Source organism: Diorhabda carinulata, chromosome 2 (assembly GCF_026250575.1).
Source record: "Diorhabda carinulata isolate Delta chromosome 2, icDioCari1.1, whole genome shotgun sequence".
NCBI classification, from domain to species: Eukaryota; Metazoa; Arthropoda; class Insecta; order Coleoptera; family Chrysomelidae; genus Diorhabda; species Diorhabda carinulata.
This window is the reverse complement of record NC_079461.1, coordinates 17577875-17603141: the sequence shown is the minus strand read 5'-3', so window position 1 is coordinate 17603141 and position 25267 is coordinate 17577875. Positions and strand designations below refer to the sequence as shown.

The 25267-nt window shown below is 31.5% G+C and overlaps 1 protein-coding gene across 1 annotated transcript; it reads left to right on the top strand.

The window, feature by feature from the left end:
* The first annotated feature begins 240 nt into the window (after positions 1–240).
* On the top strand, positions 241–13569 carry LOC130903687 (AMMECR1-like protein). The gene is made up of 3 exons (XM_057815916.1): positions 241–677; positions 2873–3189; positions 6774–13569. Exons 1-3 carry the CDS (start codon positions 463–465, stop codon positions 6938–6940), a joined length of 699 nt encoding a protein of 232 aa, XP_057671899.1. The 5' UTR covers positions 241–462; the 3' UTR covers positions 6941–13569.
* Positions 13570–25267: the final 11698 nt, after the last annotated feature.

Here is a 25267-nt window from a genome sequence, read left to right as displayed (position 1 = left end):
AGGGACGGTCTTTTCGATACTTGGTTGATTACAAGTACTGTTACAAGAGCGGTCCATAGCAGGAGATTGCGCAGAAAATATCTATAAACGCTTCTGATAACCGTTCCAAGTACGGTCCCGACTAGCTGGTTGGAACAAACCTATTATCATCAGTTAAATTTAGTCTAAACTGAATGCTGAATATTATTGGATGGACAAAGAGGTAGTTGTAGTAGAAGTCACAGACATACCCAGGGTATGTTCTGTGGTAGAAGTGAAGTGAATCGGCCAATTAAATTTCATTATATAGACGCAAAACATGGGAATTCCAGCTTTTGCAATTATTAAGACACAACATTAAAAAAAGTCATTACCAAACGATTGGAGCACATTTCGTGACTTTAGGTAGCTAGCGATCTTGGTGGCACAACTCAGCTGGTAGAGTGTTGTTTACTTGTGTTGATTGTTGGAAAGAAAAGTGCGATGGCTGCTGGTTGTTGTGGTACCAAAAAGCAAAAATTGAATAATTCTTCTAGTATTCCATCCTGCAATGGATCCTCTGTTATGCCGAATGGTATCAGCAATGGCTTGGGAACTGTCGCGTTACCAGAAATGTGTTTCTTTTGTTTTGATGTTCTTTATAGTCATTTATATAACCTCGCTCCTCCAAAGAACCCATCGTTTAGTAACGATGCATAGTAAGTTGATATTAATTTTTCAAACTAGTGCTAGTATATCATTATTTATTTTTACACTTCGTATAATAATTAAACTTAGATAATGACGAATGGGTCATTGAACTTGCTGGTTTACTTTCCTTTGTTTGAGGGTGCATTGAAAAAAATAATTCATGTACTGTTGATTTATAAATTTTTTAAAACATTATTAGTCATTTTTTAAAACCGTTCTTGTAGAATATTTAAGTTCTTTCAAAACTAGTATACAAATTAACTTTTTTTTGGTTTGTTAACATGTTGAATCTTATAAGAAAAGTGGCATGAAATAACAACTTTTAACATAAATTCTTCATAAAAATTTGGTAAATTTATTAACTAGAAAAAATATCAATAACTTCTTACAAAATTTTGACAAGCAAATACAATTTTAAGAGAAAACTATGTATATTTTATAAAAATGTTGTCTAAATTACAATTAATATTTAAGTCTATATTAAAATTATACTGTAATCCAAAGTGCACTTTTTACTCAAACAATTATTAAATGTTTCAGTATAATTATTCATAGCGTAACTCATCAAAATTTATATTATTATAATTACAATAGTAACTAAGTGAATTTGAAGCTTACTTAAATGTTGTTTAGTCATTTATTTACATATTCCCAACAAAACAAGACAAAATTCTTTTATAAATTTATAGATATTTCTTTCTCCAATTGCAAAATTCTCTTGAATTTGTTTATAATTAACAGAAATTCTACAGAACAGATAACAAGTGGAATATTTTCTATGGGTATAAATCCAAAAGATTTTTTTTATTTCAGAGTAGCTTTTAATAATAACAGATTAGTTTAACAAATAGAAATTAACACTATAGATCTAACCATACTTTTTTTACATGCCCCTCCTAGAACTCCAAGTTTATGATTTATCAACAAGTAATTTCAAGGAGGACGACACATTTCATTCAGGTGTTCGAGAGACCTGCAACGAGTGCAGAGAAAACTATAGCTTTCACTAATGTTCTGAGACTGTACAAAAAGCTATACCATACATTCCTACTTTTAGCAAGGGGGATTTAATAAAGTTTTTGATGATTTTAATCTAATGATTTTTGGAATAAGAATCAAATCATGAATTTGTTAGATTTTCTGCTTTTAATTCACACAAGCTGTCATATTATTATAATATCTACCAATCAAATAAAGAAATAGACAAAGCGCTCAAAAATAAATTATCTTGAAGTTACATTGAGGAACTATAAAAATACTAATTCGGACGCCTTTTCTATTCCTAGTCGGTTCCTTGATTTTGACTGCACTTTTATGATATGTAGATGCTTTCCAATTTCAGAATATCTCTGTGTTTTCCACCAGTCAATGCCGGAGAATTTTGATGTTATTTCCTGAGTAAAAATTTTTTTTCGAAATGATTCCAACTGGGCATAAATTGTACTGTTGAAGGCAGGAGCCACTTTGTTCATAAAATTCCTTGAATCATTTCCAGGGCGCTTTGTAGATTGGTCCCACATGTAAGTGATGAACTGATATGGAGTTAAAGCTTGCTCATATTGATGAAGAAATATGTGTTGTTTTACAAGAGATAACTGTAGATCTTCAAATGCTACTCATAATCTTTGATTTCTTCACTGCAACTTTCACAGACTGCCCTGCATCCAGTTTTATTCGTATCTGCTTCTCTAGAGAGATTTGGAAAAATAATTTTACGCTATTTGCAAATTTTTAATTAGATGCAATTTGTTTAAACAAATTATTGTAATAATAAATAATTCAGAAATAATAAATTAAGCACTGAAGAATAAAAACTTTCAAAAAAATCAAATCAATATTAATTTTTGGTCCAACCCTGGTCTTATCATTTTTAATCAAGTATAAATCTATCACGAGTTGGAAATTAGTCTTAGAAATAATACACAAAAATAAAATATTCACAATAATCTTCAGCTTACCATGCCTTACTTTTACAATACTACCTTTAAAGCAGTTTTTTTAATCTATTTCATTTAGATTGTGAAATGTGATGACTGAAAACTATAAAAAAATTTAAATGAAAAGCTGTTTGATTATATTTAAATTATCCACTCTAAATCGATAGTAATAAACCACCAATAAAATGATTTGAATTTGATATACATTGTTATAATTTGTACTCGAAATTACATGAAGAAAATTAATATGTTATCTAAATTTTCAGCCCTTTATTTGTGACATGGAAAATAGGTAAAGATAAACGACTGCGAGGATGTATAGGAACATTTAATGCAATGAATCTCCAGTCGGGATTAAGAGAATATGCTATTACAAGTGCTGTAAAAGACTCTAGATTTAGTCCAATAACTCGTGACGAATTTCCAAAACTGAGTGTTTCAGTGTCAATTTTGAGACATTTTGAAGATGGTGATGATTATTTAGATTGGCAAGTCGGTATTCATGGAATAAGAATTGAGTTTATAAATGAGAAGGGGAATAAAAGGACTGCTACTTATTTACCAGAAGTAGCTTCAGAACAAGGTAGAATGTGATTTCTATTTTACAAAGTGTTTCTAAATACAATTCAATAGTAATAATTTTTTTCCAAATTTATTCAACAGCAATCTAAACAAAATTTTCTATAAGCTATTACGCTAAGATGGAATCCAGCGTAGAAGTTGGAGTATCTAATAACCCAATGGAGGTTGAGATACCTCTTCTTTTTCCTTACTTGAGCTCGAACAACATTTTAGTCTCTTATTGACTGTTGATCAAAAGAGGCGGAAGAATTGGTGATGAGCGCTTATGTCTTTGATGACATCTTGGATACATGGTATTCCCAAGTCATTGGGCAGCATCTGATTGGAGTCATAACAGAGGGCATAGGTGATTTCTCATAAAGTGTTGACATCTTTTTATAACAGCAGTGCTTGATTTACTAGGACATGTCTAAAGCTCTAGGTATATATGATAGTAATAAGTGAAAGGATTCATTATAAAAGAGGGTACCAACGTTATCACTAGCACTGGTTGTCCTAGTAGTTCAGCACCTATTCTGTTTTTAAAGATTACCACTAGACAAAATAAACACTCACGAAATTTAGCTGTTATGAAAATAGTAAGAAATATCAATACTATTAAGTAGATTTCATCTAAAACGTTCGTTACTTTGTAACCAGATTAAAAAATATTCTAAATTACTAAATTGGGTTATTTAGGACCTGAAACTTTTATAAAGTTTCTCTATATAAATCATACTGTATCTTACTAGAGCTCAATAACAGTAAGGACAATTGACTAATAATTTAAAGAAAAAAAATTAACAATTTATTCTTCTAAGGTATGATTGTTTAGTGTGATAAAGTTCAGTCTCTCCTTTGTCTTTTAAGATATCAACTAAGTTGGAATTTCTGGAACCGTTGGTGATATTCATACCGAATTACACTACCACTAGACCACAGTCTCTTAAGACGATAATTTAGTTATTGAAACGCGTGATCTATTGTTATGGGTATCAGGTTTCTTAAAAATTTCATGTACTTTACATATTCAATTGGTTCGGGTACATAGAAAACCAAAGTTTCATCTTTTGTCGAGACAAAATCAGATGTGTCTGTTTAAGTTTTCTTACCTGGAATAATGGTTTGAGGTATTTCTCGCTTGTTTTTTCGGATCCTATAGAAGGGAATCTTAACCTAACCTAACCTAATCCTAACCTAACCTAACTTTAGTTTATGTTTTAAAATTCCTCAACCAGTTGGATGGATGTGAACCAGTTGTCTGTGGTGTTATTTCTATTAGAGTTTTTAATCGGATCAGAGATAATACTGTCTAGGTAGGTGCGAAAACTTGCATCGCAGAAAAAAAATTTGAGTCTGTGCTTGTTAGGTTTATTAACCGAGAGAAAAAATTTCCAAGGTTTTAGTTTAACTATCATGGACGCTTTTATATTGGCTTCCATTTCCGAAAAACTCATTAAATTAATAATTGGGGTAGGTTAGAATATGACATGAAAATCATCAGTCGTTATTAAGAGTCTACAATAAAAATATTTGGGAAAAGAATCTCAATTCAATCTTTTAAACGGAACCATTTATATTTACATTAAACATGTATCTAATATCTGTTCTTTCTTTGACCTGAGCACAAACTGTCTTCTCTTAGACCCAAAAACCTCAATCTTTGACTCATCACTCCATAAACTTCTCTCCCGCTCTTCATGCGTCCAATTTCTATATTCTTCAACCTACTGCAACCTCTTAATTTTATTTTGACATCTTATAAGAAGTTTCTTCACTGCCACCATTCCAAAAAGGCTGAATTCTCTCAATCTGTGGAAAGCAAATCCCTAAATTTATTTGTGGTTTTCGAGAACCTTTTTCTATCACCAAAGCTTCTGTCTTGATCCAAAAAATTTAAATCACAACACGATTTTGCGAGTCACAGAGCTAACTACACTCATAAACACAATCAGATGGTATTTGCAAGTTTTAACTTGTCGCACTCATTGCTAACCATAATAAACCGCATGTACCTGCAGTAATTGGAACATATAGCTAGAAGATCAGCAACAATGGAATGATTAATCATCCAAGGAAAAGTAGAAGGCAAACGCCCAAGAAGCAGATCTCCAACTAAATGGATTGACCAAACAAAACCCATAAGAAATATGAGACTGCACCGTGCCGAAAATATTGTAGAGGATAGGCAAGCATGGAAACAACTACTGAATCAAATATAAATTGTGTCACTTTATCTTTTGGAGGATAATGGAAAGAATAGGAGGAGGACTCATGCAGAAAGTTTTGTCGATAGTTGTACGAAAAAACTTTCCTCTTTGGTAGTTGGTGAATCAGAATCATCGACAAAAGATGCAGAAATTTCAATTGGTGAATCAGAATGGCCGCAATAACATTTTGGGGGAGACAATAAAACTTTTTATTTACCTTATCTATTGTTCTTTCTAGAATTTTGTAAGAAAGATACAATATATACAAAATCTTTTGTTTTTGCAGAAGTGTCTTCAACTAGAGGATATTTGGAATTTTTATTTCATAATTAATTTATCAACTTTATTAACTCAAATTTTTATGGGAAAACAAGAGTTATGGCAGACAGTTTTTGTCTATGACATCATTTTTTTATTTTAGATCACAAATAACGTTTTCAGAAATTTCGCATATTCAACTATTTTAAACTAATTGAAATTTTTCAATATCGTCTGCCAGTATAATTTTACAGGAGAGCTGCTACATTCATAATTCCCACTCTTTACGAATGATTTTTCTCGTTATCTTTTTTTCAACCTCCGATAGGCTGTAAATAAAAGGCAAGTTCATATAAAACAATAATTTCATTACGAAAAGATTGGTAAACTTACTTTTCGACATAATCATCGAAGAGATTGAGACATTTGTTATATCTGCAGACAGTACCATCTTCAAAGAAAGTTGCCGCCAATGAATTCGAGTAGAGTACAGAACAGACCTCGAAACTTCTGAAAATTCCGTAGACAAAAGCAGTAATTGTGAATCTGCGGTTTTCTCTAACCATTCTGTCAACTCGTTGAACCAGGTGATTTGAAACTACAGATTTTCGTTCTTGGCCCATTCCATCACTACGGCCATCTTTAAACTTTCGACACCATTCACGCACAACACCAACACTCACTGAAGTTTTGTCCATTTTCCGATGGATTTCTACAGCACTATGGCCTTCAGCCTGTAGAAAACGAATCACACTTGGCGGGAGCATCATTAAAGTAGCACAACGCCGACTGACGCCTGAATGCTCGCGTAGCGTCTGCACGGAGCGATCGGAGGTTGAAAAAAAAGACCCTCATGCATTCCACGTCAATATTGTTTAAAAGAGAATTATGTTAATTTGGCAAGCCATCATTCCAATTTCGCCTTCAGTTTGGAAGCTTTAGATGTAGCAAAAAAAATTACGTATTGAATTTTTAAAAAAATTTCTAACTTAGCTCTGGAACGTTCACGGAATTATTTAGGCCAACAAAGAAATTTAATTTTTTTTTAAAAATATCACACGTCTGCAATTGAAGCATGTTGAGATATTATTATTAGATATTATGTATTTTTATTAATTTTTTTTTTCGATTTCGTTAGGTTGGGATCAGCTGCAAACCATAGACTCTCTTTTACGTAAAGGAGGCTACAAATCAGTGATATCTAGCGAAGTGCGTCGTACAATAAAATTAACTCGTTATCAAAGTGAAAAGATAACAGTGACTTATCAAGAGTATATGAACCATTGGAACAATCAAAGATGCTAGCAGTTAGTGTGGGGGTGTCCCATAGTACCACCCCCACATCTACCGCCTCCGCAAACATCATCTTACACCGCAGTGCCCACATTATTAATGCTGCAGCCTCCACTTCCGATTCCGACCTACGGGCCTCCTGTGATGGGGCCGCCTGCCCATACTACACTGCCCATGTGGTGGGACAGCTATCCAGGTTCTTCTTATCGACAAGAAATGCCTGGGTTGTCAACACCCGAATCTCAGTATAATGTCTATCATAATTTTTTCCATAAACAAAAGTGACCAATCAGTTGTTAGACCAGTTGGTGGATGGAAAGAACGTATTTCCAAATGAATTTATTATTTCTATTCATTATGAATCAAATCAGATTTGTATTAGCAAATTACGTGATTCGTCCTACGCCCTTTGATAAATTAATATTGGTATGCATAAGATTAGAAACATTCGGTGCCTTCCCATATTAAAAAAAAAGGTAATACATACAGGGTATTTCTAAATTCCTGCCATTGAAGAGGTATGAAATTATAATGAGTCTTTCCTATAACAAAATACCCTCAGTCCGAAATATCACCCTTAAAAGGTAGAGACTAAATTTTTTCTATATTGCTATTGGTTTTGGGAAAAATTTACAGTTGTATATTTGGGTATGATGATATATACAATACGGGTTATCCCGTTCCAAAGGCAAAAATTTCAGAAAAAAACAATACAAACTATATTTCAGTCGCCACCTTTCAAGGGTGATATCGTGGAAAGGGAAGTGGGTTGAGGAAATTTTAATTTCATCACCTCCTGAATATTGTCGCATGAATTTAGAAACACTCTGTATAATTAATGCTAAATCTACGAAATTGATGGACGTTTCTAAAAAAAACAGATTTTTGTGGTTCTATATATATATATATATATATATATATATATATATATATATATATATATATTGGTCTTTCAAATTCATAATAATTGACTAATTTTGCTAATACTATTTATGAGTGCTTTTAGTCCTGTTCTGTAAGTAATATTAATACTTACATATCCGTATCTTATAATTCTAACTGTACATATTCTGCAATGCTGATTGCCATTTTTTATACATTTCAGTTACATATTTAATGATCTTCTTACCAGGTGTTTCATGAGGGTATCAGTCCATCTTGCCCTAGTTCCTTTATCGATCTATTTTTATACACACTGTATGATATCCATACCAATTAGGCTGTTTCGTGTTAATTTTTTCTGTTGATTCTTGTTACTTTCTTAATATTTTTATTTCGCTATGTATACTTGGATTTTCAAGAATTTCTTTCTTTAAAATAATTTTCCATTGCTCATTGATATCCTCAACAATTAATTTTATTTTATCTTCCAATGTTTCCATATTCTACTGGTATTTACAATTTGAAGCACTCAAGGTCTTCTGTACTCCCATACTTATGGTAATATCCCTTTTCAATTAACTATAGTGGATTTTCCATACGGGCCATACAAGCTTTAGTACCATGACATGATGTTATGTACCATGTTATCATGTATAATAGAACTCTTGTCTGTGTTGTAGAAATTTGTTTCCAATAAAGTTCTTTTTTTATCACTCCGTTATCCCGAAGTCGAAATTTCTGGAACCGTTGGTGATACTGAACACACTGGTTACACTACCGGTACACCAACATCACAATTACACTGAAGTTAAACTAAAACCTAATAACTTGACTTAGCTGCTTTATACTGAATTTTCCCGCCAACAAATCTTCTCCCGCGAAAATTGATTCCAGCGGGAAAACGTCCTTGGCGGGAATCAAGTTATCAGTTTTTAGTTTACCTTCAGTCTCTGAAGGTTATCGAAACGCGCGCCAGAAAGTATAATTGTGAGTGTTGGTGTAGTCGTCAAGTGTTGTATAAAGTCGAGAGTCTTCAATCAGTGGGACCATATCTTCAAAACACTGGTATATTTTCAACTTACACATTCATTATGATTACTGACATCTGACACCGCGTTTGTCAGTAAGAATATTGATAGAAATGTCACTGTTAACAACTATATGTGTGTCTATATGAGGCGTGGCATCGCAAAACTCACTATATCCATTTTTGTAATATTTTCAGAATTCACGAAAAACTGTTATCTGGGTTAATCAGCAACAAATAAGTAATTACTTTTTTCCAAACCCATCCATCACATCTAAATAGCGATTCTGACAAGAAAATTTAAACGGGGTCGCTGAATTTTTTTAATTATAGCACTTCAAAGTTCGGAAAAAGTGAGTTTTGCTGCGAAACTGTGGATATAGATATTTTTGCACCGTCATTAGATGGATATAGCAATTTTTGCACTTACACAACTGAAAATGTATTAATGCAAAAATGTAACACATGATTGTTAAATTTGAAGGGAAAATATATAAATAAATAAGTCATTGAACAAAGTTAAGTTTATTGAACAAAAGAATTTTTTTTTTAAATAATTTTTACAGTATAAAAGCACTTAAAAAATACCAGCAGAATAAAAATTGATAAATTTGATTATTGATAAAAGTTCTAAACTCTTACTGCATGATCCTCCTCATGACCTTCACATTCACACTCATCTTCAAGTCCTAAATTGTTAGAAACTATTGCATGATCAAAAACGGTTTTATAAAAATTGCATTCTTCTAAATCGCGCCACTCATTTCCAAAGTGCTTGATAATAATTGTCGAATATCATTGATCTTGGCTAGTTTCACAGGATTTCCTTGTGGGATTACTACAGGTAGTTTAAGTTTTGATAGGTTGATACCCTTCTTAGAAACACTCTTGAATTGGCCTACATCTGAATTGAAGAAAGGCTCTCCAGCTATTAATATATTATTTCGGGAAGATTTCTTGAATAAAAAGCGTTTTGCTTCATTAAATTGGAAATGCCAACTAGCAGGCCTCTTGAAGTAAGCAGCATTGAAACTTCTCTAGTCATACACTTCAACTTCTTCTCCCAGTTTGAAAACTGTGCAATGTTCAGAAAAAATTGAGTGGTACTCAGAAGGTTGAATAATAACCGGGAGACGTCTGAGTTTTTTTTTTTTTCTATTAAAGCGAAGACTCTATCGGGTGGTAAAAAAGAGTGTCCGGTAATAGGAAACACCAGTTCAATCGACTTAATGTTGATTGGAGACGCATTGCAAAAAAAAAAATGTTAACATTATCGAATTTCGGTTCTGTCCTCCACATCCATCAGCACAAAGCCTTATCCTTGAATAGGAAGTCAAGTCTAAATATGTCAGGAGGTGAAAAACTGCCGATGCGATTTCGTTTGAACTTTTCCTGTGTTCATGTTCCATCCAAGTGTAGCAAAATATGTTGCCCGGTGTCATGGGGCCTTTGGAAGATCCCGTCACAATGGTGAAATTGTAAATATACAATTGTCTGCTGTAATATGCACTTTGGTCTTGAATTTTTGGTAAAACCAAATTTTTTTGACAGTCAAAGGACATAATAAGTAGGTCGCTTTGTTCGTCTTTTAGCTTCTTATAAAAAGCTTTGTACCTCGCTTTGTGAACAGCATGCTCGATAATCAATTTATTTGTTTCTTGAACATCTCGTTCCCTCTTTATTTTCCCTTTGAGCTCAATGCATTTGGAACATGCATCAGTTATTGGTGAACCGAACCCTATGTTGTATTCCTGCTCAAAAATTTTTCTGAAAAACGTTCTCTTGGCTTTCAGTTCATCAGGCTGCTGATTATTGTACATACGCCAAAGCTTGAGCAAATTTAGGTCTCCTGATACGTAATATCTTTGGATCGATTAACCACGAGAGTAATGACTTTCGACACAAGTTAGTTTTTCAAGAAAAGCCTTAACTGCTGCTCTTTTTCTTATATAGACCTCTTTTAATCTAGGTCCTCCTCTCCGCTCGACCGGTAAAGTTCCAGACAGTAAAAATTTTTTTGAGAGGAGTTTGACTCGAAACGGTGAAATTTGTAAAATTTTGACAAACGTAGCTTGACAAACACGAATCAGAAATTTTTGAGTTCCAGCTTTTCTAACAAAGTACTGGGTACTCACCGTTTTCGATGAAACGTTTTTTTTACAGGCCGGGATAGTTTTATAAGAAAAGATTGAATATATTTCAATATAAAAGTATCCTGCTGTATTTTGTCTTTATGGGCGTAAAACTGTTGGTGAAATTCTTTGATGTCGTTCATCGTCAAAGTCATGCACTTGAATGTTGACGTCTTTTTCTTTTTGGTTAAACGATGACCACATGTAGGAAAATCGGGTAGACTTTTAGGAGTATGCCTAAAACAATGAAAATAACAAATCTTGAGAATAACTGTGAAGAAACAATATTATCATCATTATGTTATACACTGTGATTACCCCTGTCTTACCTCTCAGCTTTTTGAAGAGATCGTTTCCATTTTGAAGGGTCTTTTGGCGATTTTCTTGATTTTTTTGGTGCAGCAGGGGTCACACACATTTCCATGACTTAAAAATTAATAATATGAACGCTTCAATTATTAAAAACGATTAAATTAAAAGAACTTTCCAACTGCCGTCACTGTAATCTTTTTGAGCGATCTCATTGGCTCAGTGGATATAGTTAGTACTGCAGCGTTAATGCAGTAAAATATCATGAGTTTTGGAGTGACACCCATTTTTATCGTCTGAATTTAATAGGGATAAAATCATTTTTGCAACGACAACACACTGCAGTTTTTGTGAGGAACATGCATAGATTCAAATTCCACCGTTACCTTGATATTGGAAAAATATGGATATAGTGAGTTTTGCAATGCCACGCCTCATATCTATCTATATATTTATACAAATATTATGTTGTTATATTCTAATGGTACGTGTTTTTTATTGAGTCGAAATGCACGTTTATTAATTAACTTTACAATTTTTAACAACTAACTCGTTTTACATATTACTGTGCCCACTATTACTTTCGTTACTATACAGTTTTTTCTTCTAATTCATTGATCTTCTCTTCTTCTGCCAGTTTATTTCCAAAATATTAATATGTCGTTACTCTTTTTCAAGTTTGTTCATTTTTTCTTTGCATAAATATGCTTCTAATTATGGTTAATTATGATTTTGGTTTTATTAATTTTGACATCTGTTACACTTTTTTCTATATCCGGAGACCAGACATTCCTTAACTTTGAAATTTTATTATTGAGGCTACATTATTTGAATATAGATTATTATTACAAAAATCATATTGTGGAATGTTTATTTTATAGATGTCATAAAATGTCTAGAGAGAAATATTTTTTCCTTATTCATAGTTTTTGTTATAAGTCCTTAAAATAAAAACCCATTAAAGCTTTTTTTGTAATACTAGTGAGTAATTATTTAAAGAAAAAATTTAAACATATATCAGGGAATTTCTCTGTAAGCTCGTACAGATCCTATACAATTGATAATTATTTTCAACATTTGCCAAAAAATCGTGTTTATTTCGAAAAAAATTAACTATTATTTTTGTTAGATAAGTAATCCCACAGAATTTATTCATATTTTCCGAATTATTAACGATTTTCCAAAAAATCATGAAAAGGGACTGTTTGATACATCAGGGGTCTGTTTTTCAACGTGTCAAGGGACTATAAAGTGACACAAAAAACTGTTGTGTTTGGAAAAAATTTACTATTATTTTAGTTAGATAAGTGTTCCAGCCGAATTTATTCATATTTTCCTATCTATGAAATCTTTTAAAGGGACTGTTTGATACATCAGGGGACTGTTTTTCAACGTTACAAGGGACTATTAAGTGAAACAAAAAACTATTGTATTTTGAAAAAAGTCATTTTACATTAATAAAATATTTTTTTAGCATATTTTCGCATCAATAATTAACAAATTTCTCTATAAAAAATAATATTCTACAAAGGTCTAGAACAAAAAGAAATAAATAGACTTTCCTGGAAATAATTTAAAAGAAATACTGTAAATAACCCGCCCGCTCTAATAAAAATTTCTAAAATGAAACATCAAAGGAACGTCCGCCGTTTGTAAAAACAGATGAAAGACGTCGCGCGAATTGCACGTAATGAATTGCTGCTGTCACAATGTTCTTTTTGATAAAAATCTACTTTTCTTGAAAAATAATCTTTATCGGCCACTCAATTTCTGAAATTTGTGGTCAAAATACCGTTTGAATGTTACCTTACGACATAGAAAATCAGACCAGCAGTTAATTCTGATGATTGGAAGTAAAATTTTCACATATTCAGTGTTTTTTCCAGGAAATTTTATCTTTTAAGGTTATTTTGTACAATATGTAAACCGACAAAACCATTTTTTCCTTTATTAATGTATTCGCTGTATATTCATTGCTCAAGTGTCTAAATCACTTTACATATAGACGTGTCACAATAAAGGGAACCAGTGCCGTATTAAGATTTATAAGGCCCGGGCTAAAATAATGACGGGTCCCCTTAAGGAATTCGGAAAGCAGGAAAAAATAAAAAAATAATATCAATACGTTAGATTTGTGGTATCAACACAACAAATAATACAGAATGTTTTCCAAATGACTTGGGGTCCGGGGCTATAGCCCCCCAAGCCCTCAGCTTAATCCGGCCCTGAAGGGGCATTATTACAAAAATTATACAACTAAGCAATTTTTTTTAAAAACAACAAAAAGAAAATATTCACCATAAGCACGGAGTATTTTAAAAAACTATATACAAGTTTCCAAATGCTTTTTATTATTAGTTGTATACATTTTCATCCATTCGCTAATTGGTCTTATTTTTGTTAAGTTGTGCTCTTAGGAATAGTATAATTTGTTCAAAAGGCATAGTATCGTGTTTTACTACAATAAAGTACGGATTTATGGTTTGAAATATTTTTCACTTAGTATAAAGAAAAACGATTTACAAAAATATGTATGCAACGAGAAAAACTAATTTGGCAAAATAGAATTCGAATAAAACATGTGTACAATTGGAGAATGGAAATTCAAAAGGGTCTAAGTAAGTGCCAAAAAAAATAAACGTATGTCCAAAAGATGAACAAAAAAACTGATATTTAACTTCTTTTTAAATATAAAAACACGTGGTAGGAGTTGTAAATGATTAACTTAATAATTTACTGATTTCCAAATACATACGATGTTTTACAACTAAATACATAGACACTTTTTCACATACTACCTTTTACCTTTGAACTTAAGATCTTTTGTATTTTATATTTCAAGAAATTCATACGACTATTAATGAGATAACTTTAATGAACAAAACAGTGACTGTTACAGTTGGGTAGCAAATAATGTTTATGGGTGTTTCTCTGTAAACTGGGCAACTCGTTCTAAGACAACTTTTTTGCTCATAATATAATAAATTTTATTTGGGAAACAAGTATCCGTCTATTTATTAATATAGAGCAAATGAACCACAAATATTTCCATTACTTTAGAAAATATTAAGCATTTTCTGTTGTCAAAGCCAGGGACTGTGAACTTAAATAAAAAAAATACAATTCTAGCATCGAAATTAAATGTTTTTTTATTATTATAAACTTTGGAGTTTAAAAATTAAGTAACTAAATAATAAAAGTTGAATAATTTTCATAAAAGTCCATGTGAATAAGACCGTTTTTTTCTGTCAGTGTATTTTTAAGTTTCTTAATTGCACTGAACTGATGTACAATATTTCTTTCGTGACGAAAAAATGTCTCTATAGTTTATTTCTTAATGTCTGACAGCACAGAAGCCTCATTAAATATTCAAATAGAAAATTATCTCTTACAGAGTGATCCTAAGAATTTTACAAGTAAATACTAAAAGAGATTACGATATTAATATTAGTTCATTTTGATTATTTAATTAATGTATATTGAATAAAGTAAACATACAATTTATAGAAAATATAAAATTCAATCTATAGTATCATCCTCTTGCTGGCCATACAAGAGTCATCCGAACACTCGTCGAGAGAAATCACTATCGGTTCTTTCTCTTTATTTACATGATTCACGGCATCTCTCCAGTTCTATTCAGTTATTGTTGTCAATGAGTACTTCATGAGTTCACGAACATCTTTCATTTTAAATGTTTTATTATGTCTAGCTACATAACCTTTCATTTGGGCCCATATTAACTCTATCGTATTTATTTCGCAATGGTATGGCGGCAAACGAAGCACTGTTATTCCACGATTTTTGTCTATTTCATCAATAACAAACTTTTTGAATTGTAGCCAGTGATCTGAAGCAACCTTTAAAAGTTCTTTTTTCAACATATCATCTTCAAATAGTATATCTTTTACGATTAACCAGTTTCTAATATCAGCTTTTCTCCAAGAGGTAGATGGAAGATTTTCTGTTAATCGCGAATTATAAGTGGCATTGTCCAATACAGCATTATTTGGAATTAATTTGTGTAAAATACTCTTTAAAAACATCTGCAATCATTTCTTCATCATAGTCTTTGGTTGATGTTGACTGAAACTCCAGTAAACCACCTTCAACGAACCCTTGATTGCATCCAATATGCGTTATTATTAGTCGGCGACCTTTACCGATAGGAGTTTTCAGTCCAGTAGATAAACCTAAATGTCCTTCATTGAGCCATGTCTCATCTAAATAATAGATTTGTCTTCCCTTCTATCTGTATTTTCGGATATCTCATAAATACTGGCGAAGAAATAATATGTTGGAACAAATTATTTCTTCGTTATCGATTAGCACTGATTTGCGACTTTGCTTCTCCCAAGTAAAATTTAATTTGTGTAATATTTTCCACAAAGTTTTTCGCCCTATGTTAGGCAAATTCTCGTCCTTCACCATTCTTAGAATTATGTCAAGGGTTGGGATCTGTTTTTTAAAATATAATTCATACACTTTTCGTCTTATTGTATTTTGCATATGTTCATCAAGGTCAAGTGGTTTTCTTCCAGTTGACTTTTTAGGTGGAGATATATTTCCATTTTTCCTGTCTCTTAGAAGCCTGTAAATAGTAGATTCACTAACTTCTGTCATATTGGAACATGTCAAAACCATATTTCTAACAGTAGCAGCTGGCATTTGATGTAAAACAGCATCATGCACATTTAACACTACAGTCTTCGTTTGTAAGCTAAGCACGCTCTTACACTTTACTGAGGTAAAACTTGAAGACATTTTTCACAATACAGTTAACACTTATTGAACGTAAACAAAACAAATTATACAAATTTTGGCGAGACCAAGTTTCACCAAATATACCTGCAAAATTTCTAAGTAGTAATTAGGATAATCCCTAGTAGGACCCTATTGTAATGTTTCTTGGAAATGTTATTATCAACATGTCGAAAATTAGAAAGTAATTATCTGGAGAATTAATTGATAAATGGTTTGTTAATATGTCTCCTAAGAATTGACCTGCGCCAAATTCTCAACATAATTAATGAATGAATATTCAGTCTGAATAGTTGCGTTAAAAGATTATTTCAAAAATAATTTATTGTTTTAATTCCATGCACTCTACAAATGTATGACGGTCAGTTAGTTGTTTTAACTAATCAAATTTAAATTTATATTACTTTTATATATCAGATCGGGTATAAAATTAAATAGTAAATAATTTTCATAGATGAACGATGACGCTTATGGTTTACTACCTGACTAGCAACTGTGACCTTTTCTCATGCTGTCAGACAATAAGAAACAGATTATAGCTCTTCTTGCAATTCTATATTGGGGTCGCGCGATTTCACATCAAAGGATTTCTTAATGTATTTGGTTACTCGACGAGTTTTTTTGAGCCTATGAAATCAACTTTTTCAGATATCCATTTCTTACAACTGATATGTCTTATATTATCAAATTCTTTATAAGAAGGAATCTTATTAACACACTTTTGATAGTCTCTAGACAAACATTTCTCATTATAGCGGTCACAACACAGCTCCTGAAGCAATCTCTGATAGCTATCATAATTAAAAATTTTTGCATTGAATAAAGCAGATGCTTTTAAATCTATGTTTGCGTGATTCATGCCCAAGCAAGTATCAGGTTTATCAACTTTGGGCATGACAATCCAAAACGGTCGCAGTCTGCAAAAAGTTGGATAACTCTTGTTTGAATTTTTCTTACAACCCTAGTAATGAGGCAAGCATGTATCGCTTTTGTTTTCGTTTTGATTTTCCCGTAATAAATTCTTTCTTTAACGCTTCTAGCCTATTATTGGAATCATCTTCATAGAAATTAACAACTGCTCTTATACATGCATCTGAAATTTTGTTTCTTCTTTCCAATCGATGACCAGTTTTTGCTTGTTTATTCTTTTGTAGCTTATTACACCGGCGTTGTTAATTTGCCATAAATTATATTTATTAATTATCTCTCCAGTAACCATTCTTGTTAAGTCTTTTTTCTTTTACGGTTTTCATCTCTAAAAAATTTTCTTGCAATTGTTGTTTTCGTACTTCACCGAAAAGTGCTTTTTTGACTAGATCTTTCCATGATTCTGGAGTATCTGCCATTTTTTGTAACTTTGTATTTGGTGTATACTCTTTTTTTTAGTCGCGATAAACGTTTTTTTTACTTTAATACATTCTTTTGCATTTCTTTAATTTCTTCATCTCTTTTCTTCTTTATTTTATATTTGCATCTTTTCTTTTTTTTATTAATTATTTCAGCAACTTCAGTGTTGATATTTGACATGAAGTAAATACATCATAATCTGGAGTATTTTCTTTAATAAATGAGTTAGTAATATTTGCTAATACTTTTTTCTTATTGGTTATGCTCTTTCCACTTCTGGCACTTCATGGTGTTCTTGTAGAGTCATATTATCAACAAGCTTTCTAGTTTCCTTTTCTTTTTTCTTAAGGTACTTAAGGCATTCTTTTTCTTTAAGTTCTTCCCTTTTCTGATGGTCATTTTTAATTTTTTCATATCTCTTTCTTTTTTTTTGTAAAATCTCTTATTTAGTGGCTTTTTCTTTCTTTGGTGCCATTCTCAAAACAAATCTAAAACAATAACGAATATAATTTGGACAGTCCCCTGGATGCTGCAACAGTCCCTTGTCTTGTAGAGAGGTAGGGAACTGTTTAATTCGATTTCATTGATGAGTACTACAAAATGTAATTGATCTATGCTACTTTGCTGCACATAGGAAGTATGTATCTATTGTAACAATTCAAATATTTAAAGGAATCATTAAAATACATAAATAGAAGTAAAATTATCCTTACCAAAGGGCTGTTTGCTGTCAGGTTACACAACTCAGCTTCCACGGACGCTCGAACATTACTAAATAAGATGATGTTCGGGTCGTCTAGCGGCAACCGCACAAACTCTGCGTTTCGTTACACGCATAAAAGGCGTTGTTTAACCTTTCGGCTACCTGACACGTAATTTAAAATATAGACTGTTCACTAAATGCGAAGACAAAGTTTCATTGTCTTTCTTTAAATTATAAAATATTAATGTAAATTAAAAGGTCTCATTGACAATCAAACAATATTGATTTAATAATGCAAAAATTCGATTAATTCTAATAGCTAGTATCTCGATTAATTTAGTCTGAAGTAAATATACCGATTTGGTGACATGCCAGGGGACTGGTTTTTAAAAACTATAAAAACGTTTTTAATATAATAAAGTTTATTTTAATAGATTTCTTATGTTGAGCAGTGGTATTGATTTTTGGAATTATCTATGAAATATTTACGGTCTTTTATTTTTTTTAACAAAATTAGCCTGGGACAATGAGTTGTCCAGTTTACAGAGAAACACCCTTATAATGAGTTTCCTTAAAAATTTTTTTATAAAAAATAACTTTCCACTTGTACAGAACAAACTTGAAAGTTTTCTTTAAAATTTGCAAATAAAAATGTTGTAATTGGTAGTGATGATATTGTTTTTTCAAAATGACATTTTTTAACTGTGGCGTAAATTGTCATAAAATGAGTGGTAGTCTTCTTCAAGGCAGGTCTTCAATTCCTGTAGGTCTTTAAATTTATTTTCATTAATTGCTAGAGGTGGACTTAGAGAGTTTGATTTTGTTCAATACTTCAGATATTGGTTTTGGTCTTTTTGGCAGCTCTGTCCACTCTTCTTGTAGGCCTATTTTGTAATAAATGTAAAATCTGTAGCAAACTTGAGGATCTCCTTTTTTGACACAGGGCGTATACTTTTTTGGTATCCATCACTGTAGTTAAAAAAGTCTTTTTATATGTATTTGACTTCATCCTTGCAGTCCTGATAGGTCTTACAAAGTCTGCAGGAACATAATGTTTTTGCTTTGCAAGTTTTTTTTTTCAATTACACTGTGCATCGAGTCAACTTTTATTTGGGTATGTCCTACCTCCAAGTATTTTGTAATAGAGAAGTGCATTAACAACAGTTTCACAGTATCTAACGAAAGTTAGTTTTTCAAGAAAAGCCTTAACTACTGCTCGTTTAATCTAGGTCGTTCTCTCCGCTCTACCAAAATTTTTTTGAGAGGAGTTTGATTCGAAATGATGAAATTCGTAAGATTTTGACAAACGTAGATTGATTTCAGGAATTTTTGAGTTCCAGCTTTTCTAACAAAGTACTGGGTATTCACAGTTTTTGATGGAACGTTTTTCTTTACAAGTCGGGATCGTTTTTATGGGAACAGATTAAATATATTTCGAAATAAAACTATCCTGTTGGATTTTGTTTCTATGGGAGTATTGTTTATGAAATTTTTTGATGTCGTTTATCGTTAAATGTTGGCGCTTTTTTTCTTTTTGGTTAAACGTTGAACACATGTAGGAAAATCACATGGAAATAACAAATCTTGAGAATAACTGTGAAGAAATATCATAATTATGTTATACACTTTGTTTTCCACTGACCTTTCACCTTTTTGAACGAATCGTTTCCATTCTGAAGGGTTGGTTTTTGGGTGCAGCAGGGGTCACAGATTCAATTTTGCAAATCGTTTAAATTAAAAGAAATTTTTAACTTTAAAAATATCAAACTAAGAAAACAACAAGTTGCTACATAATGACCTTGTAGAGAGGGCATTCCATATCATTAACGTCACGAGAATCATTTTTGCCATAGATCCAAAAGTATAAAAATATGATTGTCGGCCTTATTGTCGTTTTACAAACAAATATTAAATTGGTATTTTTTGGGAAAGTACACCTCGAATTTGTTAATTTCGAACAGAATTATTTGTTTTTGCAAAATAACTCAATTTTTTTGCAAAACTTCTGACTTTATATACGAAACCAATTTGTAACTTTCAGTTAATAAAAATTCAAACATTAATATTTTATTTTCCATTTTACTTTTTTCACTCAATAGTAAGTTTAAGTAGGATATTAATAATTACTGTTTGAACCATTACTTATGACTTATATAAATATACAAGAAGATCCAGAACTATGTAGGTCAATTTAAAATGTAGATACAATCCATTGGATGGGTGGATTGAGTACTATTCTGCGATTTTGGAAAGGTCAAATTAACTTTGTTTTATTCATCAATAGAGCTCCTAAATACAGTGACAGCTGACAACCAAGTCTACCTAGAGGAAACATCAGTTTTCAGCGTATCTGCTTCTTCTATTATTTTATCATTAACGACAAGTTGAAAACGTTTTTATTAGAAAAAGTAAAAAGCGTTTCACGTTTTTCTTGTCGATATTTTCTCCAATAAGAACTGACCTTGAAGTTCAAAGAATACTTTTAGCGATTTATTTTTATGTCATAAAAAATTTTTATTATTCTTCTTCAAAATACTGCCCTTGCTAGCAATGCTGGTAGTACTTAACACAAAGGCTTTCATCTAGTCCACAGTGGCCTTTTCAAATTTCTTTGTGAAAATTGTTTCGTCATATTTTTTGTATCACATATATCAATATCATCTTCATTATCATCATCAATTCTTTGGATTATGGGTATCGCTTTTAGCGCTTTAAAATCATTTTCTTGAGGTAGATTACTCCTCTTTTTATATTTTTGTTTTCTTTATACTTTATCATTTGTTTTGTCTGCTTTTGTTATTGTTTTCCATTCCTTTCGGTTCCGGCATTTTGCGCTCCAGTTCTCTATATTAAATGCTGTTATTTCGTTTCTCCGAGTCTTCCTTAGCCACAATTTCAGTTGGTTTTCTTCCCATTATATGCCCAGCCCAGTTGAGTCTTTGTTTTTATGTCTATCTCACTATATTTTCTTTCTTCGATAACCAAGTTATCGTCTTCAGAGAGTGAAGGTAAACTGTCATTTGCAGATAACTTGGTTATGGAAACGCGCATTCAACAGTGTAATTGTGAGTGTTGGTGTAAACAGTGTATTTAGTAGAAATATCGGAGGTACTTGAACACTTGAGTGCTTCCAAGTCTCATGGCTATCTGAGTTATTGAAGGATCTCATTTTTCAAAAAGCAGTATCCATATTTTTTAATGTAATATCAGTCTATAAATTGATATGCAAATATTTCTGGACCACCTTGTAGATATTCAAGCTTATTATTACAGTTATTAAGAATTTTATCTATCTACCTTTCTTAGTATAATCAATATTTGTAGATAAGTGAGTGTTTTTTTTATTAATATAATTTTGTACTTTGAGGTAGAGTGCATCAAAGTGCGCTAACTTAATTCAATATAGTTGAGAATCATCAAGTTTTAAAATTAATTGTCTAATTTAGGCAAACCTACAGAGAATCAAAAAATTTGTAGAAAATTGAGGTTATAAAAAATTTTAAAAGTATTATATTGCTTATTATCATTTACAGAATTGAGTATCTGATTGATTTCTACCTAACCTATTATTCATCTTAATCAAGAGCAACTAAACAACTGAACTGCGAATTTGAAATCTATTTCACTTTTCGCCCTAAATAATAGGAACTGACATCAATTTATTAAACTACAATCAAAAAATGCTGTTTTTGTTTGTTTGCATACCTGTTTTCAAATTTTTCTTAAAGTAGCAATAGAATTAAATCTTCTAAATTCGTTTGAAAGATTTTTTCGATTTGTAATCGAGATAAACGTGGTATGTACGTAAATATTGAGGTATCATATACACCTCGACCAAAGGATCTATTGTGTCATCCTTTCTTGCTGCTATACTGGACAACCCAGTACATGCAGCTGATCTATTGATCCAAATCCTCAGAATGTGAGATGGGTGTAGATCTTCGCTCCTAGGTGTAGTGCACTGGAGTTCCTTGGTGTTTCATACTTCGATAGAATGTCGAAAGAGGTTCCGTCTTCTGCGCAACAGAATCTCCGTCTTCAGATGTACATTAAAGGGACAGAGCCCCAATAAGACTGTCAGTATTTTAGTTTCCCAGAAGACTCTGCCTTAGCCATTTCCAATAAAAGGTTTTGCTCCTATCTCCCTTCTTTTCCAATGCTTTTTTTATTGTTCCCAAAGCTATTTCATCCTGAGACATTTATCAGGTTTGATCATTTTTTTAAGGTTTTGGTGATTCTATCTCTGAACATTCCAAGTGATGTTTTTTCCGCCGAGCTTTCCAGTATTTACTATTTGGAAAGATGGAAGATTTAGAATCATTTCTAGTGCTGTTGTTGGGCATGATTTCATGGCCTTGGCAAGCCATAGATATTGTTCCTAGTGGTATTCGAATTAGTTCTAATATCCCAAACTACTGCCCTATATGTGGTGATTGGTCTCACTATTGTCGTGTACATCCACACAACACCGTTGTGCACTCAATGACTTGCTCGTCTAGCTTGATGGGCTTGAGGTTGACTTTTTTCTTCCTAGTGAAGGAACTTAGGTAGTTTATTCGGGTTTATATTTAGTTCCACTGAGCGACACCACCTTATTGTGTAGTTTAGTCAAACGTGGTACTTGTTGGATCGATTTTCTAGAAAAGCTCTCGGAGTTTATTATTCGGAATTTTTTATCTGCACATAAATGGTCAACAGTGTCAACACCGCTCTTAGTAATTTAAAATTCCCTATACTTGATTAGCCAAACTTGATTCTCTCTAGGTTGGTCTAAAACTATAGAAAACAGCTCATTGTGTATACCAAATGTGTTCAGAAAGAACTATTTAAAAATTATACATAAATGTATAGGGTGGGTCGATAAAATGGTATATTATATTGAAAAATAAATCAAACATTATTTGAACGTTTAATCTCTTTACTACCTGCAGTTGCTCATTGCACTATGAAGCCAAAGCCTCAAATTTTTGGCAAAACCCGGAATAAAAATATTTCCAGTATAACTGCGATACGATTTTCAAATAACTATAACGTTGTAGCAAAAAAATTTTCATAGGTTGTAAAATAAAGATTTTTTCTATTCATACTTTTCAATTTAGATTTAAGAAAAAAACGTCAAAAACGGTACTTTGGTATGTATCATTAAATTGTTTTTTGATATTTTAATATACTTAAAAAATAGATGCAGTGTTTAATCAAATCTTAACAAAAATAGGGAAACGTGGCGCCATAATGTGACAATGAATTTAGTTTAATAAGGCCAAAATAATAAAATCTTTCTATTTTTGTTTCGTTTTCGAGATATCGATTCTTGAAGTCACAATCAAATGTTAGTTCGAGATTCGCTTTTTTAGCGTTTTAATATTTCAACTAGAATATAAATTTTATAGCTTTAAATTATTTTTAAATTAAAACACGAGTATTGTAATTCAGCAATCAAAAAGTTTTTTATTTAATGTTCACTAATATTCCAATAATATATTAAAAAGAACAAATTGCCGAAGTAATATGGGAATATATTAGAGTTAGTACACTTTGGTGTTTAATTTTGCCACAATCCCACTATGAAAACGCTCATAATCTAGCTGGCAAAGTCTTCATTCCAATCCATTCAGAATAAAAATAATAATTACGTCAAATTATAAAAAAAATGTTTTAAAACAGAAAAAATCTAAAATCAAGAATATTTAGAGACATTAAAAATTTAACTTTGAAAAATAAAATTCTATACTTATTGGACTGGATTTTTGTAAAACGTTACAAGAAACGAAAATCCTCAGTCCCAATTCCGTGTCCGTTTTATCGATAGGGTCTCATATAAGTAACAAAAAAGTTACAATTCACATAATGCTTACTAATTAATAATTTTATCGATACTTTATACCATCGGTTATTAATTCATAATTTTTTTTTTCAACTTCCTTTATCTTGAATACGGATGCCGTTACGAAAATTTTTTACTGATCAAACCCCATATTAATCGTTTTTTTAAACAGGCGTAAGTCTATTTTTTTCCGCTTTTCAGGTTTTGGTGGTTTTGTGGTCAAAACATCAGATAACATCGATTTTTGTTAAAAGGCGATTTTATTTTAAAAGGGCGCAAGTGCATTTTCTCTATGGATTCTGTTATCTGCAGTCTGCCGTTACTGCTTAAATTTGTCTATTGTTATTATAATCTCCAAAATATTGTAGTGAATGTTACTAAATATCTTTGTACATTTTTTGTAGGCTTACTTTACAGTTTTAATAGTTTAGTAGTTGTAGGTGACAGGCTAATGGATGAAAATATAGTAATTGGGAGTAATTTTTGATGTTCATGAAATAACTAACATAATTTTTCAAATCTCATCACGGTTTAATGAGTTCACTGTTCAGGAGGTTACATTATTTGACATAGTTTTACAAAAAATCGTGTATATTACAAGAAACAAAAGGAAAAAACACAGTTGAGAAGGATAATCTGTTAAAAATAATACTTTTCTGGTTTGTGTTTAATAATATAGGTATTAGTTTTTTTACTTTCTGGCCTACTGTTAAGATATATGAAAATAAAAAAAAAAGAAGAAGTCAGTTAGTGAGAATCATAGAGAATTATCGAGAATTATTCATCATTAAGGTTAAGATGATATAATAACAAGATTTGTATTGTACATGGAGTTGATAAATAAAAGGTGTATAAGAAGAAAGAGTATAAGTTAATTATTTAAAAAACAACAGGTTATGGGCCCAGGTGATTCTGTGGATAATTAAAATATAAAGAAAATGGCTAATTCACAAATAAAAAATATTTATAACATAGAACTATTGAATGGTGAAAATTATTACTCATGGAAATTTAGAGTGAAAATATTACTAGAAGAAAAAGATGTGGCAGAATGGATAGAAAAAGAATTTGTGGAATCAGATTATACAGTGGAAAAAGACAAAAAGGAAGCTATGAAAAAAGATAAGTTATGTAAGTCATTGATAATACAATGTTTGGATGATAAGCAATTAGAATTTGTAACGGAGAAAAATACAGCCTATGGTATGTGGCAAGCTTTAGGAGATATTTATGAAAAAAAAGGATTACCCGGGCAAATGATGCTAAGAAGAATGTTAATGTCATTAAAATTAAAAGAGAATGAAGATTTGGAAGGTTATTTGACAGAATTTGATGATCTTGTTAGGAAGATAAA